At 37.7% G+C, this 23,755-nt stretch overlaps 1 protein-coding gene across 1 annotated transcript in view; it reads right to left on the bottom strand.

Annotated features, from left to right (window-relative positions):
- Positions 1 to 23,755, bottom strand: part of DIAPH3 (diaphanous-related formin 3) — a 536,888-nt gene that overhangs the window by 501,725 nt on the left and 11,408 nt on the right. Inside the window, 1 exon segment of the mRNA XM_012654946.1 lies at positions 5,035 to 5,067. Within this exon segment, the coding sequence (XP_012510400.1) occupies positions 5,035 to 5,067 (33 nt within the window).

Raw genomic sequence — 23,755 nt, 5'->3', positions numbered from 1 at the left:
CATAATAGCCAAAAACTAGAAACAACTCAAACTGCTGAATAGATAAACCAAACAAGGAGCCAGACACAAAGACAACATACTGTGTGATTTCATCTATGAAATGAAATCTGAAAACTGAACTATAGTTCAGAACGCTGATAAGTGTTTGTCAAGAGCCAGGATGGGAAAAGAGAACTGACTGCAAATGGGCACAAAGGGAACCTTTTGGGGTGATGGAAATGTTTCATATCGTAACTGTAGTGTATACATAATTGTACACATTTGTCAAAATTCACATTGTACCCTTCAAACTAGTACATTATATTGTTTATGAATCATACTTCAATTTTAAAAAGCATATGTTACTAATCATACAACTAATATCATGAATGCATGGTTTACCAAGCATTTTTACTTAATTTGTCCCTTAAACCCTATACCAAGACTCAAAAGCTACATAACTTACATAAAGTCATAGAGCTAACAAGTGGCAGGGCTGGCACTCTAACCTAGCTTTCCTACATATAACTACGTGTAATAAAGAACAGATGTCAAAAGAAAGACCTCATGACTTCCTCTAGTTTCTGTGTGGGTCATGAAATCAATTTAGTGGATTAGATCACCATTTTTTTAATGAAATGGAGAGGAGTGAAGAAAACTGGAAAGGAATAAAAAAGATCAGAGTTCATTATGCTTAGAAATGTTAAATATTGGTTATTAAACTTTTGTTTCAACTGAAAAACTGTTTGAGGGTTTATGTATACTAAGCTACAAAATAAAATGTATTTCTTACTGTGGGTCCTAATCAAAAAAAGTATGAAAACCACTGGGGCAGACCAAACAAGGGATTACAACTGTAAAGCTGGCTGCCGTGAGATAAACAAGGAGGTGGACAAGATCAGTAGAAGTACTGTGCTGCAGAAAAGTGGTTGTAAAGGACAAAGGAGAAAGCACAAGTCAAAAACAACTCCTACTGAGCCCAGGAGTTTGAGGTTGCTGTGAGCTAGGATGACGCCACGCCACGGCACTCACTCTAGCCCAGGCAAAAGAGTGAGACTCTGTCTCAAAAAAAAAAAAACCACCCCTAGACTCCAAAACATTCAGTGTACACTTGATGGATAATTAAGCATTGTTACATCTACATTTAATTTCTTCCAACTTATCTCTTCAAACTTATCTTCCCTCACTCTAATTCCTCTCAACTTTTTTGCCTCTTTTCAATCCAGGTATAAGCAATGCAAGGTTATAAACTAAACAATGATTTCTTCACCTTTATGTTACCCTAGCACCTGAAATGCACTTTATACATAGAGAATGCCCAGACACTTGTAGAATAAACACTGCGTATAGCCTATTAACTCTGCCTAGGGACCACAATACTATAGTAATCCTGTATTACTGTAACAAGACAGTGTCCTGTGAAATTCAATTCTGATAGTAACTCACATAATAATCTTGAAATGTGAAGAGCCTTTGCAGCCCTTTAGCAGAACTTAAAGAGATGTGTTTTTAACATTAACGTTTCCTATGATGTTTTCATTTAGTATTTCTAAAATACTGTTATTTAAATGTATGACTACAGCACAAGGCTATTCTTATATGCCTCTCTCAAGTTCTGCCCCAAAAAAGCTATTCCCATTAAGAAATTCTAAATTAAAAGCACACATGCAATGTTTGTGTTATGAGATGGCAAATTTTAATTAGAAAACATATTGCCAGCACATATCAAAGCATCAATGGAAAATGCTTCCCTGAGCTCTAACACACCACAAATAGTTTAAAGAGCCCTCAAAATATCCAGCTACCCTTTCACTTCTCACAGCTTTGTACTGATCTGTACACATCCCCTCGGAGGCTCAGCTCCAAAGGTGTCACACCACCTCTGTGTCCATACATCAGGAAATATTTTTTAAAGGGATAAAAAAAAAAAAAGACAGAACTGAATGCAGCAGTTCAACATACTTCATTCTTGATGAAACTCACCGAAACCCAAGAGGAATGGAGAGAAGGCATAATTAGTCCTGCTTTACAAATAAGTGAAAAATGAAATCATTGATGTGCCAAGGTCACAGAGCTAAGACATAGTAAATTTCTGTATTTCAACAAGAAGCTTCTGATTGTAAATCCAATGCTCCTTCCACATTGCATCAATCAACAAAGAGTAAGAAAGAATTTATTCTTTAGTGTCTCCTGTTCAAGACAGCCATGCTTATTCTCAAACCTCTACAATAATGGATCTAGCTGCCTAAACTAGACTACCTACTTGATCCTTCCCTAGATTAACCCCTGGCCTACTCAAGGGACAAGCTGAAGCATAAGGTCAGAAGAGAACAGTGAGTGAGAAGATAGCAGTTCAGTCAGCAAGTCCATGTGAAGAGGGTCAGTGAGAAATTCAGGAGAGATGGTCATGTGTACATCTAACAGAAAAGCAGAAGTAAGGCAACATTCAGTGATCCAGACAGGTGGTCAGAAAGACTGACAGAAGATCCATGTCACAGCTTCCATACCCTGTGCAAAAGGCGAGACTCCATCTCTAGGAAGCTTGTCTAGGGCCAAGCCAGGCCTAGATCCAATACTAAGCAGGTTATCAAAGCAGTGACTCTTTCACTTGCTCAGTGAAAAATTTAACATGATTAGCATGTGCCAGACAACATTCCAGGTACCAGAAGTATTAATAATAACATATCGTGCCTGCCTTCAAAAGGCTTAAACTAGTAAGAAAGACAGACAGACAGTGATCTACTACTAAAAACATATATTTGGAACTATGGTAACAATCAAAATATTTTGACCTTACCAAGGCCAGTTGCAAGGATAAGGGGAAAGGTGAGGAACGGGGGCAGGATAGAGAAAGAATTAAGAAAGTCTTCAGTGAAGAACCCGATTATTAATATAAGACAGAGCAACATGGCTTCTGGAATGGCCTGTTGAAGCCACTCCACCATTTTGTTTCTAAAACTTAGAGTAAAGATTGAGGGTTGGCAGTATGCAAAGACAGTCATGTAGTGAAAGTAAGGGCAGAGTCTGAGTGAAAGGGAAAAAAATGCAATGTCCATAAAATATGAACACACCTCAAAAATATCATTATACAGAATACTATCCAGCAATAAAAGTGAATGAAGTACTGATACATGCAACAATGTGGATGAACCTTGAAAGCATTGTGCTATGTAAAAGAAGTCAATCACAAAAGACCACTACTGTATGACTCCATTTATATGAAATGTCCAAAATAGGCAAATGTATAGAGACAGAAAGTAGACTGGTGGTTGCCTAGGGCCGAGGGAGTTGAGGTAAAATGGACAAGGACTATTTATAGATGTGAGGTTTCTTTGGAGGGTGATGAAAATGTTCTAAAATTGATTACAGCGATCATTGTACAATTCTTGTGAATATACTAAAAACCACTGAATTATGAGTGAATTGGATGCTACATGAATTATATATCAAAGCTGTAACCAATATACCATTGTACATTCTCATAAAAATTCAAATATAAAAATTGCAGATGGTTTTACTATCTGCCTTAAGAAGCAATTTGCAGGCTAGGTTAAGTCAGCACAGTAAGTGTATGGGATTTGGAGCTACGCGGAACAAGATTCAAGGTACCGCTGCACCACTTGCCAGCGGGGCACACTTGGGCAAGCTACCTACCTAACCTGTCTGAGCTTAACATTGTCGGTTATAAAATAAAGACAACATTTACCTTGCAAGGTGAGAAATAAGTTACATAATCTAAATAAGTACTCTCTATTGCTACCATTTTTTAAATGTTAGTATATGAAAAGTAAATGTTATCCAAAAAAATTACATACATATCCTTTTCTTAGATACATATCAACATTCTAATTCAATTTTTCAAATCATTCATGTCAAGATCTATGTTTCATTCATCTTTGCAAGTCCACCTTACCCAGGTGCGTAAGATGGAACTTTGGATCAGAGGTGCTAAACACGTTTTGAGTGCTTATCATGGTCTAGTTACCCCGTTTTGTGCTTGACAGATGAGAAAGCTAAATTCAAAGTGTGGTCAACAGAGCTTTTTCCTCTATATCATGCTTACATATTTTTGGTGTAATTGTTTATTTGGATTTGTTGTTGTTCTTGCTGTTATTCCTTTACCATTAACCACAAGTTACATTCAAAAATATATTTCTCAGAGAAAACTTAACTATGCAAGGATTTGTAATTTCTCAGAAAAACTTCACTGTGTAAGAAGCTATAAAGTGTTAATTACTTTTAAGAAGCCCTATTGGCCGGGCGCGGTGGCTCACGCCTGTAATCCTACCACTCTGGGAGGCCGAGATGGGCAGATTGCTTGAGCTCAGGAGTTCGAGACCAGCCTGAGCAAGAGCGAGACCCCGTCTCTACTAAAAATAGAAAGAAATTAATCAGACAACTAAAAATACATAGAAAAAATTAGCCGGGCATGGTGGCACATGCCTGTAGTCCCAGCTACTCGGGAGGCTGAGGCAGAAGGATTGCTTGAGCCCGGGAGTGTAAGGTTGCTGTGAGCTAGGCTGACACCACGGCACTCACTCTAGCCTGGGCAAAAGAGTGAGACTCTTTCTCAAAAAAAAAAAAAAGAAGCCCTATTATTTTCAACATGACGAACATACAGTAAAGTATGTCTAGTTTTCTCATTTTTAAGCAAAAATTTAAAAAATATATGCATGATATTTTAGTCTGGTTTACTTCAATTAGCAACTACACATTTCTGAGAAGCTGACACGTCTTTAGCTATTTTTTCTACCTCTTTTTGAAGTATAAAATTCCTTCCCAAAGAATGAGAGCTGATTTGAATGACTCTAAGTTGACTAACAATTTGTAATTAAACAAATTTTTTACATTAACATATCAACTATTCCCTTTTACAACTTAAAAGCAACAATTTAATGTGTTTTACTAGTTCTGCCTCTTCTTTTAGCACTATAAAAACAGTACATTTCCAATATGTGCACCTTTTAGCAATTTAAAAGGTGTTAGCAAGCATGCCACCGACATAACATAGTTAGTTAAAATTCATAACAAAGGAAATGTTGAGGATAACCTTACCATATCATCCGTCAGCGTCCTAATATTTAAATGCTGCAAATGAAAAAAAACCAATCATGTCAGTAATTTATAAGAGCTTTTTTTAATTTTAGTTAATAGGGTACATTGAAAATTCTATAATGCTAACTTGAATGTAATTAAATTCCTGACAGTCTAATAAAAATGTATTATATATTGTTTTAATCTCTTTCTCAAAAAGATGGACAAAAGTTACCCTGCACGTGGTAGTTTCAAACATTTACTAAAATTTATTGACTTTGTAAACCACACAAACTAGAAACCTAATTTGGGACAATAAATATATTCTCCCAATTAATAGTATTAATTACTATTAAGTATATGAACTTAGGACACAATGAATATAAGACTTAAATGATTTTCAGAAAATTTTTCAAATTATAAAACAGTGCAACTTTAAATTTACCATTAGTATGCAGCATAATAGATAATAAAGTACTTTGCTAGCTTAATTAACTTAAACAATTCTAGTAACGAAGAAGAATGTACTAGAATGACTATTTGCATCTTTAACATCAGTTTGATTTATCACCAGTGGTGACAGTAGACACTTTTCAATTTCATTGCTAGCTTCAAGAACCCTTTTGCTGATTTCCTTGCCAGACAAACATAAGATCACTTTTAAAAGTGAATAAATTAGTTTTCCTGCAGAGTGCAATTCAAAAGAAAAGAAAGAAAACACAAAAATCTAAGTTTTATAGATCCCAGAGTAGGGCAAGGTTTTGTATTCAAGTAGCTAGATTCAATTACCAATTCTCCTCCCTCGTGTTCATTGGAGCATTATATCTTTAAAAGAGCAGAAAAAGGGTCAAATACATTTTCTAAACAGGAAAACAGTTCTACTCTAAGTATAAAAGGACAGGTGTTAACAATTATCACCTAACAGTATAAGGAATACGTAGTTAAATTAAACATTTATTGAATGGAATGAAATTTATCATTCATGTTTGTATACTCAAGTACACCCTCATGCTCATAATCTATCTCAGTGATGATCCAGATTAAAAATCTGTACAGTGTAAGTCACTATCCCAGATTCTCCACTTCCTTTCTTTCACCAAGATGTTTCTTCTCCTAGTGCAAAGGAAAAGAAGTAACGGAGGAACCTAAAATGAACTGTGTATAATGCCAAAGAGAATGTGGCCAAATAAATGACCATTAGCCCACTACTAGGTTAGAGACTGAACTGCCTGTTGAGTTAGAACAACCTACTTTGACCTAGGAATAAGGAAATAATAATAGTTGATAAACTAAGGGTTAGTGTCTAACACTAGGCTATTAAATTTGCTTTTTATCAATACTATCTTCAGCCTTTGACACTAACAAGTATGCTTCTTATGTTCCTGATGAGTGAGTGTGATCCTGAGCAGGACTGTAAAGTTTCTAAGGCACTTAGGGCCAGAGTGTCATCCCTGAGATCATTACTAGTATTAAACCCAAAACTCCAGGGCTCTCGAGTTTGCAGAGAAAGGATCTGGGGAAACGCCTGCATGGGGCTCCCTTCCTATGACTGCCTGCTATATATGTACCTTCCTGCCAAGAGAGGTTTCCAGCCCACTGCACTTGGTTAACCACGTCTCTCTTTTGTTATTCTACTATCAGAAGTATCGCCCCAATAACAACTCATATCACTCTTGAAAGGGGTCATTTTAAGTGTCTGTGACAAGAAAAGAAGAATGCAGTCAACTTCTGACACAACAGCATGCCAAAGTGGCCTAATGCTTAAAAAATAAAGCCAAAGAAATCAAGTATAAAGCTGAAATACTATTTAGAACAGTATGCCACAATGAAGAGTAAACATCTACTTACACAAATGAAATATTCCCAAAGATCAGTTTGAGTTGCTATTCCCAAAGACCAGTTTGAGCTGCTTCAGGAAAATGCCATAAAAGTGATTTTTAAAAAAAGAAAAAGAGACAATGAAAATAGAAAAACAATTTTAAGAGAAATAAGAATAGGGCCCATGCAAGATTTATGATGTAAAAACTGCATAGAAGATACAGAAAGTACTAGATAGGAAAATAGAAAATATAAATTTCATGATGTAAAATCCAGAAGATACAAACATCAAAGAGAAACATTTTTATATACCTTCAAAGGCCTAAAATTAGATAGCCTTTTAAATTAGAATTGGACTCAACTTTCAGGAAAAGGAGTAGTCACTCTTGGGTAAAAACAAGACAACACAAGGATCCATTTTTGGTCCTAGTTTTTTATATGTATATTCTTAAACTACCTCATTGAGAGTCTAGCTTTTTTTTTTTCTCCCCTAATTAATTTGCTAGAGGCTTGACCTGTTTTTAAAAATTATATAGGCATGTACATAAGCCCAGTTACAACTTATACTGTTATATGCAATGTTTCACAAAAAAGAACATGTGATGAATCACAACAGAATTATAATGTAAGGGTAGCTAGCTTGCAGGGAGAAATAAGAAAACTCAAAGGGGCGTAGGTGTGGAAAGTACAACCAAGACTGACAGAAAAGAAAAATGCTAAGATCAAGTTCAGTATTCCTTCTGTTCTGGAGAACACTTACCTATCTCACCACCAGCAAGAGAAGCCAGTAGGACAGGAAATGACAGCAAATTCAAGGACCCACACAGGACTGGAGATATTGACTAACATAGTAAACAGCTGGAAAACTGATCTGAGAATGTTTCTATATCAAAACAATAAAGTCAGGCCGGGCGCGGTGGCTCACGCCTGTAATCCTAGCACTCTGGGAGGCCGAGGCGGGTGGATCGCTCAAGGTCAGGAGTTCGAGACCAGCCTGAGCAAGAGCGAGACCCCGTCTCTACCAAAAAATAGAAAGAAATGATCTGGACAACTAAAAATACATATATATAGAAAAAAATTAGCCGGGCATGGTGGTACATGCCTGTAGTCCTAGCTACTCGGGAGGCTGAGGCAGAAGGATTGCTTGAGCTCAGGAGTTTGAGGTTGCTGTGAGCTAGGCTGACGCCACGGCACTCACTCTAGCCAGGGCAACAAAGCGAGACTCTGTCTCAAAAAAAAAAAAAAAACAATAAAGTCAGAATAGGTTTCATTTCAAGATTTAGCTTCTGAAGAATAGAGATTACACAGTTATTTGTTTACACACATGCAATCAAAGAAACCACTAAATAGACTAGCATTAAAAATCTGAATAGATCTAAGCACTAGTAATTTCCTAAAAACTGGAATAGTCAATCATAGTCTTCTTCAAACACAAAGAAAAAATAAAGAAATAAACACTAAGTAGTGAAAAAATGTAAAGATGATATCAAGTGGTACTCTTTTGTAGGATGTTTGAATGTTAATATTAAATTCAAGTTTATCATGAAAACGTTTACATTATCTCAAGGTCCTGCCTGTTTGGCTTATACACTTACGAAATAGGGACTACCCATTAAATTGAAATTGCTAAGAGAGAGGGAGAAAGGAAGAGAAAATGGCCAACATAAAATCCTCAGATAATTCTGTCGGCTTTTAGCCTTACTTCTATAGATACAAAACTATAAGGTAACATCCTTAATTAAAATAAGAAAACACTTTATAACACAAAAATATTGCTTTCATACCGGTACTTGAGGTACTGTTTAAATGTCTGGTTAACTTAACCAAGACACTTAAAAAATGAAGTACTGCTGTTTTATAGCCACCAGCAATGCTCTTTACTATCTTCCGGTTCGGGAAAATAGGAACTGCACACATCAATCCAGTTCATGAGTAACCTTTGCTGACATGCACTCCAAGAAGGAAACAGAAACATAAAATCAACTATTAAATGAAAGCAACTAGGAACACCTTTAAAAATAATAACCTGACAGCAACCTTTTTGGATTATATTAATATTTACCCAGTAAAAAGTTAAAAGAATACAGTTTTAGACATATTAACTTTCAAACCTAAATGTGACTTTGTGACCTTTAGTTACATTATCTGTCTATGATTCTATAGGTGTTATTGATGCTTTATGGCATTGGGATAGAATAAAACTAGTGATAATATTTAAACATAAACAGTTCTTTCCACAGGACCATTCGTAATGGGCTAAGACGTGGTATTAAAGTGCATTAGGGCTCTTTTCTAAACCAAAAACTCACCCTTCTTCCTGTGGTCCTATGTTTCTCAACTTGCTAATTCTATTTTCTCCCTAAAAAGCAAGGAGTGCCACATATAGATGGGTAACAATGCTTTCTGTTAATGACAGTTCCTAGGATGAATGGTCAAGAGGGTCACTCTGGAATTGAAAGAGGAAAAAAAAAGCCTTTATAGATTTTTCTTCAAAAGAACATAGGATTCAGGGGGGAAAAAGTAGAAACACAGAACATAGGTCTCTATATTCCCATTTAAGCAATGCATCAAAACTTTTATTGAAGACAGTGCATGCTGTCGAAAAATAGATTTAGAGCATTCAGAGCACTGTGCTAAATGCTGTGAATATCAAGAGGTATGTGAAACAGTTACCCCAGTAACTTAGTTTACAAGTAAAGTAGCAAAGATGGATAAATTATAACATACAAAGCAACATAAAAACCCCAGAGGTCTACACACAGTGAAAAAGATTACAAGCCATAGCCCAAGACTTTTAGCAAATTTTATGTTTTCTTTCATTGGTTAGCATATTTGAACTAGCAGGCCAGTGGAGCAAAGATCTGTCTGTGGATGTCATCAGGAACATGACAGCCACCATCAGATGTCAAGCTAGCAGGCTTGAATCAATTTGTTATTGTCATCAAAGCCAAATATATGGTAATATTTTTAAATAATCTTTGGATGATACAATTTGATTCTATTAAATTTACATCATTTAACTGGGTCCTTATGAGGAATTATCAACAAAAGGAAAACCCATGAGATTAAAGCCTCCAACACACTTGACTCAGACACAATTTTCATGAACTGGACCCTCTAGACCAGCTGGTTTTCAGCTTTTTGGTGTACATAAGAATCACACCAAGACTTTCGTTTAAAAAATAGATTACAGGGCTTCAGCCTCCCAACATTCTGATTCAGCAGGTCTAAGGTGGGACTTGGGAACCTATATGCTTAAGTGGCCATGCTTCTAATGATGCTGCAGCACGCCCAGGACCATTCAAGAAACCCTATTTCACATTCCACCATTATCAGCCATTAAACATTCCCTCAGCCTACACACGTATGAATTTTTCATCATGTGGCTCACTTTAAAAATCAGACGTCCCTGAAATAAGCCACATAAAGATTATAGATAAGAAGTATAAGAGGATTTTAAAGAAGTGAAAGACAGGGAGCTGGGATAGTTGGGACAGACTTTACTGCCATGAAGTGACAGGCACCAATTAGTACTGGTTTAAGAAAATTAGCAAATCTCTGGTATGTAGGATGAATTACCAATTGCATCATTTATTCAAATGCTTAGTCTATGTCTAAGGTAAAATCATTCAATCTCATAAGCATATATTTAGTACGTAAATGTTATCTCAAACCATGACATGACACTATCTGCTTGACAAAATGAGTAAATGACAAGTTACTGACTGACATAGTAATGTTATACCTTAAGGGGAAAAAGCAAAAATCAATCTTAATCATAATCTGTGGCTGACGATAATACATTGCGCACATTTCTGTTTTAAAATCCAGATTATTCCTTTCCACCAATAACTTATATATACTTCAACCTAATAACATTTCTAGTCCACACACCTGTGTTTATCTTAATGTCAACACCAGTTATAAAGACTGTGGAAATGTAAAGTAATATTACTACTAATGATGGCACTTAAACACACCTACAGAGTCTATCTAAAGATCATCTCCCAGCAACTGCAAAACACACATAGATGTGAAAATATTATTCTTCAAGGGCTCCAGATTTAACATCTAAGAAAGGTCCAAAAATAACCGCTGAAGCTTTCATAGCAGTGAGGACAAGAGTAGAGCTGGCTCTCTGATACTGTAAAAGAGAAACTTTTAAGTTGATAGCTCTTCATGTGGTAGGTTTTTCAGTCTGAGGTGGAAAAAAGTGGGAGAGGAGATGTTAGGAACAGGTGAGAATTAGGAAAAGCTCTCTAGCCTCTTTTAAACTGTTCATTTTTTTCAAAACAATAACTCTGCCAAGCTTAGAAAGACAAACACATAACCCATTATCCAAGGCTTCTCTTCTGTCATTCACCCAAGAATCCAGACCTCCCTTCTCCATAATTCCAACTTTGTGAAAGGAGAGTCATCAAGAGAGAACAGTTTCAGGGAGAGGCATCACTATCACTCAAGTGTCCACAGAAGCTGAGAGAAAATATTCATTTCTGAGAACACAGCAGGGTTTTCAAAAGGATAAAAAGGCTACAACATACCTGATAGGAAATGACTGCCTCTCTAGAAAAGTCAATTATCAAATTGTGGCTTGGAACTGTAACCTACATTACACATCACAGCAGGTACACACTTAACAAGTCATTTTTCATTCTAACCTAACTCCAGAGTTCTTTTTTCTCCAATGAACTCAGTCAATGTTGAAGTAAGATTCAAGAGAAAATACAATGGCTAATTCCAGTAACACAGCTTTAATATCTATTTTAAGATGTTCTCGTCAGCTGTTCCAGTTCTTTTTAATTATACTAACAGATCAAAAACTCTTCCGTATTACATCCAGGGAAAAGCAATTCAAATCGTTCAGCCACTTCACAAGCAGCTTTGGTTCTAGGTTTCTAGAATCCAAGACCTTTTTCATCGTCTGGAGAAAGCTGAAAAGCATTAAAAGTATTTGCTGTAGAGAGATTGAAACTGATACCCAGAGCTCCCAGAATCACCTTGAAGTTTATCCAAATTACTTAATTACTTCTGAGCGTGCCTTAGCCTCCTAGATGTCTTGTCCAAGACACAAATTTAGACTGGATATTCCTGAGGCTAATACAGTGCCACACGTTATTTCACATATATTTGAGAAGGATTTTGCTTACATTTCAGCATCACCATAGGGAAAAGAAATTTGGTTAAACCTTTTTAGTGAACAATTTGGTAAAACAAATCACATGTTCACACTTTAACCTAATAATTCACTCAGAAAATAAGACATACAACCAAAGGTTCATGTGCAAATATGTATCACCGAAGCATTACTTTAAGTAGCTAGAATTTTAATCAACCTAACATTTCCTAAAACATGGGAAAGACTAAATAAATCAAAGTCCTGCCATATGGACTACAATGACATGAAAAAATGCTTACAATACAATGATACATGGGAAAAAGTTGCATTTAAAAATGCATATGTAAAAAAATAAAAAAGAAAGAAAAGAAAGAAAACTGCATATGTGGCCAGGTGTGGCATGACTCACACCAGTAATTCCAGCACTTTGGGAGGCTGAGGCAGGAAGATGGCTTAAGCCCAGGAGTCCGAGACCAGACTGGGCAACATGGCAAGACCATCTCTACTTAAAAAAAAAAAAAAAAAATAGCTGGGTGTGGTAGCGCGCTTATAGTCCCAACTACTTGGGAGACTGAGGTGGGAGGATCACCTGAGCCCAGGAGTTGGTGGAGGCTGCAGTGAGCTATAATCATGCCATTGCACTACAGCCTGGGTGACAGAACGAGACCCCGTCTCTAAAAAGAAAAAAACATTGCATATGTAATATAATCCCAACTTCATTAATGTACAGGAAAAAATTAACAGGAACCACTGTTAATTTTATATATCTGGATTGTGGAATTTGGGGCATTTTTTTCATATTTTCATGTATTTTCCCAGTTGTCTAACAATGAGCATATTTATTTTTATGATACAAAAAGCTTTTTTTTAAAGTTACTATGGATAATACTTTTGACACTGAACAGAAAACATAGATTACTTCCTTTTCAAATAATAAAGTATGTATTAGTAAAAGAAGAAAAAATGAAAATCTAAAAAATGTAATAAATACTGTGAGCACAGACTTTTTAATAGGCTGGGCTTTGTGATGTATATTTTCAAGTGTGTAAGACCATATTAAGTATTATTCATTTGTTTCCTAATTCACATATATAAATTAACCAATCTCAAAAAGCTCCTTGGTTCTGTGAATTATTGATGTCACCTGCTACAGACTTAATTCCAAGAAAAATATACGAATCACTACATCACAAGCACAAATCCTTTTGACACAAATTCAATTTCTGTAGCAACAATAATATATTGACTTAGCTTTATTTTTCCATTTTATGACACTTACTAATGGCAGAGATAAAAGAAATCTGTCATTTTTCTTTATTGTAAATGTAAACAATACCATGCCATCTTGAGAAAGTTAAGGTAAATACCACTCACTAGATAATCCCTTAATGTAAATGAGGACATGATGCCAAAATATAAGACTTATGATTTTTCAAGCAAGACCTAATCTCATAATCCTAATTTTTTTTTTCTACTACACAGTATAATTAGGCTACCAACATATGCAAGACACTACATAAAATGTGAAGAGGACCCAGTCTCTGCCCTTAGGAGCTAATAACAAAAAGAACTGGCAAAATAAGTAAACAAATAATCAAAATGCAAGACAATGAGATAAGCACCATAACAATGTATTCAATGGTAATTCAAAGAAAAGCCTCTACCTGCTAATTATATATGCTTAAATACATGCTAATTAACATGCAAACATTATAGCAATGATCTAAGACTAAAGTCAAATAAACTTTTAGCCATGATTCAGGTACAATTTGTAATACAGAATTTGTTCTTCCTAGAGAATGAGATTGCTAAAATATTCATTCATTCATTCATGCAACAAATATTTATTATACAGTACAGTGTTCTTGATGAGAAATATATAAGTAAATACAACAAAGATTTTTGCCCTAAACGAACTTACCTTATATTGGGAAAACATATAATAAACACACTAAGTAAATTACTTCTTTACTTAGGATGTTAGAAGGTGATGAGTGTGCCCTGATAAAAATGAAAAGTATTTTGCAACAATTTGGATGGAACTGCAGACCATTATCCTAAGCGAAGTATCTAAAGAATGGAAAGACAAACACCACAGGTACTCGGTATTAAATTGGAACTAACCGATGAGCACATGTGCACAGAGGGAAGTAAAACTCAGTGGAAATCAAGCAGGGGGGAGGGTGAGGAGGGGAAGGGCAAAAACCTACTTAACGGATACAATGAACACTATCTGAGTGATGGGCACATATATAACCCTGACTCAAGCATAGCAAAAGCAATTCATGTAACCAAAACATTTGTACCCTTGTAATATTTTGAAATAACAATAATAAAAAACAGTGAGCTATGATGACACCACTACACTCTAGCCTGGGTGACAGAGAAAAACCCTACTTCTAAAAAAATAAAAATGTAAAAAACAAAGAAATAAATAAAAATTAAAATGTAAGCCTCTCAAAAAAAACAGTGGTTAGGCCAAGATGGGCCTGGGATGCAGGGCAGAAGGGTTTGCAGTTGCAATTTTAAATATGTGGAATTGGAGTAGGCATAGGCCTCATTGAGAAAGTGGTGTTTGAGCAAAGAGCTAAAAGTTGGCTAAAAAGTCATCTATGTGGATGGAGCAGGGGCAAGTGTTTCCGACAGAAAGAAAAGCCCGAACAAAGCTGTCAGGAGAAGTATGTCTGATGAAGCCAGTGTGGCTCCAGCAATACAAAATGAAATCAGAAGAAAAAGGAGGTAGATCAGTCCCAGAACATTTTACATTTTAAGGACATGGGTTTTTATTCTTCTGAATAGTCACAAATGTGTTGTAAGTATAAAAACATTATAAATAATCAACTTACACAGCAAATAATAGTCAAATCAGCTTATTATGCAAATTACATGGGGAGGAGGAAAGGTCTGTACTCATTTATTTCAGGGCCTTTTTAGTGGCTTGTTTGGTTATGGGGCAAGGAGTCATATTCTAGAAGATATTATATTAGAAATACTCACAAAACACTGTAAAGCTAATAAAGGCAATTTTTAGACAAACTCAGTTAATTCTATCAACTGTTCTTTTAATATAGAATTAGGCCAGGGAGTGGAGGGGATAGTCAGACTCGTTTGGAGAAAAGAGGGTGAGGGGAAATAACTTTCTAACAACTGTTTAAACGTAACCCCAAGGACCCCTCCAAAGTCTGATCATTGGCCCGACGGGCTCTCCCTCAGAGGTCTGCACACAGATGGTACAGTGCTCCTCAGATATCTCAGCCCCAAACACAGACACCTTCACCAGCACCAGCCTCATGGCTGCCCCTGCTTCAGCTCCTGTGATCAAGGGACCCCTTTCCTTCCTACTATCTCTGGGTTACCTCAGCATCTCCAACCTGCCCTTTCCCTTCAAATACTCTTCAAAGTGATCCCGACATTAAATTGCCCCTGGTTTCTATTTTCAGGCTGGGCCTTGACAGAGACGCTGCCCCAGTCCCTTCCCTCTCAATCCCTGTACTCACACTGCTTCGGCTACCCTATCCATCCTCCTACTCACCTTTCAAATACTGCCTGCTTCAGGAAGGTACTCAAACCTTCCCAGCATTAAACATGCCTCTCCTGGGACTCCTACCCTGCCTTGTGTTGGGGCATAACAAGGTAACCAGCAGAGGCGAACAACCTGGGCTCTGGGATCAAACTCACCAGGATTGGAATCTAGTTCTGATACCGATCACCTGACCTTGGGCACGTGAACCCTCTGAGCCTCAGTTTCTTATCTATACCATGAGGCTAACAAGCATTTGTCCTCATAGGCTTGATAGAAGATTTAATGAAAAAGGCCATGCAAAGTACACAACATACTACACCTGGGGTTAGGAGGCTTTAAATCACGTTACTCTACTTGCTTCTCATTAAGATCCTCATAGGCATCACCTTTCAGATCATAACCATTATCATTGTCCTCATGACTACCCCCGCCCCAGTCTCCTCCCTGGAGAGCCAGGGCCCCAGAATCATCATCTAATCCATTTAAATCCACGTCATCTTCCCCTCTGGGCTTGATTTTTGTCATGGTCACTTTGCCAGCAGGTCTATTTTACTGGGTATCAGTTATACTGGACTGTCCTCTTTTCAGCTTGGGCCTCTCATGTGTTATCACATTTCTTTGGGGCTCAAATCTGGGGGTTGAGAACTTTAAGCAGTGACAGTTTCCTAACGACATCCCCAGAGCCCGTGTGTTGCCTGGGTCTCAGGAGAATAAAACTCTGATGGATGAATGAGACGTGAAGTAAACAGACTGAGAAGCTACTGCACATATAAATTTATACTAAGGGTGGATCAACCTTCGTTATTATCAAGAAGTAATAACCCCACCATAGCCTTTTTGTCTATAGTTCCCTTGGGTCACTGATCACTGTTTGTCTTGCACTTTTTGTTTATGTGCCATGATCTTTTTTTATGTGGCAGGTACCATGTTTTACTTAAATTCAAATCCCTAGACCTACCACAGTGGAGGGAACATTTTAGGCCACTGGTTTTCAACCTGACCACAGTCTTTTCAACCTGACTACACATGAAAATCACCTGAAAGTTTGTTTTCTTTTCCTAATAGAGATGCCTAAGTAATAACTCAGAATACTAAAAGGTAGGGCCTGCATGAATAATTTTAAAGATTCTCCCAGGTAACTCTTATGTGCAACCAGGGTTACAAACCACTAAGGGAAACTTTTAAATTCAGTCTTCTAGTATTAGACTTCTAGTCTTCTAGTATCAAAACTATCATCAAAAAATCTCCAAAGATCCCCACATGTAAATATGGTTAGACACCTGTTGGTTTGTCTGCCTCGTGCACACCACCCCTTCTCTGCAAATGCCTATGCCATAGAGGTGGGACCAGCAGCCTTCATTGTTTCTTGTAAGCCGGCCCTGGCACAACAGAACGCAAAGCAGGATAAAAACCCAAGAAGAGCCAATCAAATTCTCACTCTCCCAGAAATCTGGAATTGGAATTCAGAGATGAAAATCAAGCTCTGCTCTTGCATGGACCAAGGGCATATGTGCATATCTGGAATTGTGGGGCTCTAGACTTGGCTGTGTGAAGGTCAAAGCAGTGGAAGTCACACTATGCCAAGATACAAGTGGAGCTCATGCCTAACGAGAAGCAAAATGACACTGTATGGCCTCAAAGGGAGATGGAATAAGAGAACCTGCCAGTGTTCATTTCTTGGTTTCAGTTCCTCATGACGGCCAGTCACATTTACTGTTCTGGATCCCAGGAACTACCTGTGTGTCTTTACAATTTCTCCTTTCAGACTTAAATTAGATATTGTATGAAGGTCTGTTCCTTTAAGCCAAATGGGCCTTGAATGAGACAGAACTCAAGATTGCAAAATGGGTCCCCAGGTAACCATATGATACCACCACTTACTGGGCACTTTACAATTACTAATGTACCCAACAATCCTATCAATTAGCTATTATCCCCATTTTAGAGATCAGGAGATTGAGTGGCAAAGAAGTGACTTGCCAAAGATGGTAAGTGCCCAGGCTGGGAATGGAACCTTGATCATTCTGACTCAAAAACCCAGACTCATTCTCCTTCCCTTTCCTCAGTCTCTACTACCATGATGGGACAGCCGCTGTTATCAAACCTAGGAAGGAATACACACAGTGGAAATGAAGTGGTTTCTGAATTATTTATAGGGCAAAGATATCTGAAAATGAAATCTTAACAAGAAAGATGAGCATAATTCCAGTTGGATGATTATTAAGTGGTAACAACACTGACTACAAAGCCATACCTTAAAACCTCAGATGAATGAGTACAGATGGGGAAAAGGGAGTTGGAATTTTTATAAATTATACATGAAATCAACTATGTATTTCTAATAAAAATACATAGCTTGCTAGGGAGTTTCCACCTTTGTTTTTTAAAGTTGTTCTCAAGTATAAGTATATACCAGAAATGTAAGAAATAGTTGTATTTGTTTTTTTTCAGAGAAGGTTGGACTCCCTGGGCTCATGTGACACTCTTGCCTCAGCCTCCTAAGTAGTTAGGACTATAGGCATGCGCCACCAAGCCCAGCTTTGAATAATCTTTTATTTCTCATTCATAGATATTTTTAAAAACTGTAATACATACCACAAGCCTTACAAACTATGCCCTTCCAATTCAGACTTAAATTAAATGTAAGCCAAAATTATTTGTATTCCAATGTCATTCAAAAAAAAAAAACAGCTCAAGTCAGAAATTAATTACATGACAGCTAATTAAAGAAAATTTAATTGTTTTAACTATTGATAAAGTTTGAACTTTTCTAAATAACTGAATTATCACTAATTTTTCTTGCATAATTTGATTACTATCCTCTAAATTGTTTTATCACTTAAAAGTCAAAAGATAAGGCCGGGGGCAGTGGCTCACGCCTATAATCCTAGCTCTCTGGGAGGCCGAGGTGGGCGGATTGTTTGAGCTCAGGAGTTCAAAACCAGCCTGAGCAAGAGTGAGACCCCGTCTCTACTAAAAATAGAAAGAAATTAATTGGACAACTAAAAATATATAGAAAAAAAAAATTAGCCGGGCATGGTGGCGCATGCCTGTAGTCCCAGCTACTTGGGAGGCTGAGGCAGGAGGATCGCTTGAGCCCAGGAGTTTGAGGTTGCTGTGAGCTAGGATGCCATGGCACTCTAGCCCGGGCAATACAGTGAGACTCTGTCTCAAAAAAAAAAAAAAAACAAAAACAAAAACAAAAAAAGTCAAAAGATGATTGCATATTTACAAAATTAACAAAAAACATAAAAAGAGCACAATTCAAGCTTTTACATGCAGTTCCAGTACTACGCATAAAAATGTGGGTTACATTTTACATTTCTTTTATAAGTACTAATCAAGCAGGATATAGTTACTGAGCATCTATGCTAGTGAGCCACTAGGCTAAGGCTGGGATATAAAGACCTGTAAAACACAGTACCTGCCCTGAAAGAATTTATAATCCAATAGGTTCTAGAAGAAAAGTAAATAGGCTGAGTCACTTATTTTCCTTTTTTGGTTATTCAAAAAATAATATAACATTAGTAACTGTCCTGCCAAGACTAAACATACTACTGAAATACATGGTTTCCTCACCTTAATGCTTTCATTTAAACTCATTATCCAAAGGAATTTGGGGAATTTGGAGATAATCCTAGAATGAGAATAGATAGAGAGCAGCCCAATACTGTACCAAACTTGCACTGTGTCATATGACAACACAGTGAAATTATAACATAAAACATTCTATGTCACCAGTTTTGTTATAAACACACCAATTTCTGTAGTCAAGCCACAAGCTCAAACCACTGCAGCCTAACTGTCTTCGGTAATCTTCCAACAACACCAAAGTAGACTTCAGCAATGACCCTCTCTACCAATAATCCTAACATATCTGTATAGGACTTTTAAAGGTACAATAATAGGTCTTGCACGGTAGCTCACGCCTGTAATCCTAGCACTCTGGGAGGCCAAGGCAGGAGGATAGCTTGAGGCCAGGAGTTCAAGACCAGCCTGAGCAAGAGCGAGACCCCATCTCTACAAAAAATACAAAAATTAGCTGGGCATGGTGGCATGCGCCATAGTCCCAGTTACTCAGAAAGCTGAGGCAGGAAGATCGTCTAAGCTCAGGAGTTCAAGGTTGCAATAAACTCTGATGAGGCTGTACTCTAGCCCGGGCAACAAAGTGACACTGTCTCAAAAAAAAAAAAAAAAGTACAATAATAGTTTTATGTTGATTATCGCACCATTCAAGCACACTAATAAAACAAGTCAACACGAGTTTTAAGAAGTCAGCAGCTGACAGCCGCAGGTATGGGAAAGTACCCAATGATCCTACCAACTAGTGTAAATGACTAAGGACCACAGATCTTGCAAGGATAGGAAGGTACTTTTCATGTGTTTATTTCTGTCATCACTGATGTTGTTTTGCTCATAAACTTATCACTGAGGGTAGCTCCAGAGGTTATGAGGGTGTATCATTTTTGCCAGAATAAGATGTCCATGTTATCTGGAAGGGGTAAATCATCACATTATCAGAAGGCAGTCTATAGGAAACACCTGACTTACAGGTGTAGGTAGACTCCAAGGGCCATAGGAAGTCCCTTTGAATATCAATATAGGCCAATGTCTGTTGGCTGAAGGAAAACGAGGAGAAAAAAAAAATGCTGCTAGAGCACCATAGGGAAATTCTCACCATGTGTCCTCAACATGTGCAAATTTCTATTTGCACAGCAAAGGGAAAGTCACTGGGAAAATACAGCCATTTTTGGAAGACTGAGGAACCAAGGTTCTGAAGTATAGGAGTTTTGGACAAAAAATGTAAATTTGTTCAACAGTCTACTTGGTACTGTTTGGAACTAGAGACTCAAATAAGAAAAATTTCCTCCTCATCCTCCCTCATTCCTCCCCCCTACACACACACACACACACACACACACCTGTCAGTCTAGTAAGGCGAACAGAATCTTCAATCTCTAAGGTACAGTACAGTGAGATGAGTGCTACAACAACTCCTGGTCTGAGCATTCCAGGAGAGCTGCTTAAGGGAACCAGGAAGACCTCAGGGTCCAGATTCACTTCAAGCATTGCACTGAGGACAATGGAATGGACCAAATCAACAACAGAGGGAAAGCTTTCCCAACAAGAAATCTAGCTTGTAAAAATACACTACTCGCACACTAAGAACTAGGTGAAAGAAGACAAAAAGAATGAATGAACGGATAAAAAAAATAAATACATTGCAATCATGCAGGGACCTACGAAGAATTTGTATGGATGAAGAACTGGATTTCAGGTGGAAATTGAGGGGTTCAGTTCTTGTAGGTGTTGGAACTCAGAAAATACCCCAAAATGAAGGCCTCAGAAGCAGCCTCTTGTTTCTGAGCAAGTTTTTCTCTTACATTCTACTGCCCTCCTGTCTCTCAGTACCATTCTCCCCCAAGAGTAGCCATGGAAACTAGAATCCCTCTTACTCAAGGTGGATTACAGAAACCAGAACTCCTTTTCCCCAAAACCAGCCGTAAAACATAAAAAACATTACTCTAACTTCTCCCCACCACCACCTTTCTTTGTAAAAATTGGCCATAAAGAAATTATCTGACCTACTTTGTTTGACTGTAGATCATAAGACCCCTATTGCAGACAGGGCTCTGCCCCACGCCCAGAAGGAAGGAATGCATGCTCAGAGAAGCCAAGAAGAGTCTAGACAGACAAGCCTTGCTGGGTTTCCCCACTCAGTCAATTAGCATTAGATCATATCCTTTTTGTCCAATCAGATTTCTACATGGCTATCCATACTTTGTTAAACCTAAGTATAATAAAAATGGACATTACGGTGGCTCATGCCTGTAATCTTAGCACTCTGAGAGGCCAAGGCAGCAGGAGGATCGCTTGAGGTCAGGAGTTCGAGACCAGCCTCAGCAAGAGTGAGACCCCCTCCCCCGCCGTCTCCACTAAAAATAGAAAGAAATTAGCCAGACAACTAAAAATAGACAAAATTACCCAGGTGTGGTGGCACACGCCTATAGTCCTAGCTACTAGGGAGGGTGAGGCAGGAGGATGGCTTGAGCCCAGGAGTTTGAGGTTGCTGTGAGCTAGGCTGATGCCACGGCACTCTAGCCCCGGCAACAGAACGAGACTCTGTCCCAAAAAAAAAAAATAGACAATTTCCCCTGTATCTTTGGGTCATCAGTTTGAAGTCTCCTGTATACATATATTTATATGCCTTTTCTCCAATTAATCTGCCTCTTCAGTGATTTTCAGTGAACTTTCAGAGAGAGAGCAAAGGTGATGCTTTCCCTTCACTCCTTCTTGGGCAAGGACAAAATCATTAAAGGACAAAATCATGCCACTTGGCCCTTAAACTGGAGATGATGGAGGGAAGAAACTGAAGGGTTTTAGGCAGTTTCCATAATCACACTTACGTTCCAAAAAAATTGTTTTGGCAGCAATGCGGTGGATAAAATAAAATAGGCCCAAGAACCAGAGCCAAGGAAACGAGTCAGGAAGCTGCTGCAATAATCCAGCAGAGAGATGGGAGGTGAATAAGGTCAGGGACAGAAGGGTTACAGAACAGGAGAATGCTCTAATAAGTACCCCAGGAAGCACAATCAAGGTTACTCGGTGACAAATGGATCAAGAAGTGCAGAATAAATCTGAGGATAAAATGATGACATTCACTCAGAGAACACAAAAGAAAAAAGTTTGTGAGGAAGGAGATAAGTTCAAATTGAGATATGGCGAGTTTGACGTACCTCTAATCCATTCATGTAAAATAAGTTTAATAGTTTGGAAAATACCTCAAAGAAAAATCCTAAAATACAGATAGAGTTTAAGAAGTTATCAGCATCTAAATCTGAGCTATCCAATATGCTAGCCATTACCCACATATTGCTATTTAAACATAATTTAATTCAAATTAAACCAAATTAAAAATTCAGCTCTGGTAGCACCAGCCACATATAGCTAGTAACTATCAAATTGAACACAACAGGACATAATATTTCCATCATCTCAGGAAGTTCTATTAAAAAGTACCAATGTAAATGGTAGTAAAAGCTAAAGAAATGGATGAGCTCATGCTGGAAGGAGGTATAAAGGAAAAAGAGAAGATGAAAGAGACAGTACTTGGGAACACTAATTTTAAAGGGTGGGCTTTCCAGGGAGAGTAAAGATCGGGAGAGAAGAACCCATCCAACCCAAGGTTTCAATAAGTGAAGAGTTAATACTAATATGTTGAAGAAGTCAAGTATGATGAAGCTTAAAAAATCAGCCACTGGGTTTGGGAGTTGTTGATCTGCTAAAGCAACTCCAGCAGAATGACATAAGCAAAGGCAAGGTTGGGGCACCCATGGGAGATAGCTCATCCCTGCCTATGAATGTACCCTACCCCTTACCAATGCTATCATAATAGCAGCAACAAGCTAAGAGCTGTTTTGTATAGGCAGTCCCCAGGTTACAGACAACCTGACTTATGGTGGTATTCGCTACTTACAACGGGCTCCCAAGGCTCCCTGTAAGGATAATTTACACTTAAATAATTAAATTAATAACTCAGGAACTAGTTTCTTCCACACATGTAAACAAACCCTCATGGCATAAGCAGTTTGTTGGCGCAGCATCCTTACACTAGTGGCTAGTCTCCTTGCTTGTACAGTCGCTTACACACAGCATCACTCTTGTCTTAACTTTTTTATTGTATTTTGTGAGTCTGTGTTTACCCTTTTGACCATACATCCAAAGCAAAAGTCCACTGCAAGTCCAGGTGAGCCAGCAGCAAAGAGAAAGGTGATTACTTACTATGGAAACAAAAGTAGAAATAATTAAGTGTTCAAAGAAAGACAGACGCCATCATTCATAGGGAAAGCATTAGACTTCAGTGGCTCGACTATCAGAACAATTACTAAGGATAAAGTGAGGATAATGGAACATGGGAGAGACAGTCCTCCAATGAAAGCATCAATTATTACTAAGCAGCATAGTAGATTAATTATTGAAATGGAAAGATTATTATTGATTTACATGCTTAGAAAGTGAAGGTAGTTGTGATGAGGAATTTGTTGCAAGTAAAGGTTGGTTTAATCATTTTTAAAAATAGGGCAAATATGCATAATATTAAACTGCAAGGGGAGGCAGCCAGTGCCAATGTAGGTATAGCAACTAATTTCCCGAAATGTTGAAGAAAATTATTGAGGAAGGGGGTTATTTGCCAGAACAAATATTTAACATAGGTAAAAGTAAATTGTCCTGGAAAAAAATACCTAAAAGAACTTATTTCTAAGGCGGGTGCAGTGGCTCACGCC

Source organism: Propithecus coquereli, unplaced genomic scaffold (assembly GCF_000956105.1).
Source record: "Propithecus coquereli isolate 6110/MARCELLA unplaced genomic scaffold, Pcoq_1.0 Scaffold453, whole genome shotgun sequence".
NCBI lineage: Eukaryota > Metazoa > Chordata > Mammalia > Primates > Indriidae > Propithecus > Propithecus coquereli.
This window is presented reverse-complemented; position numbering and strand designations above follow the sequence as displayed.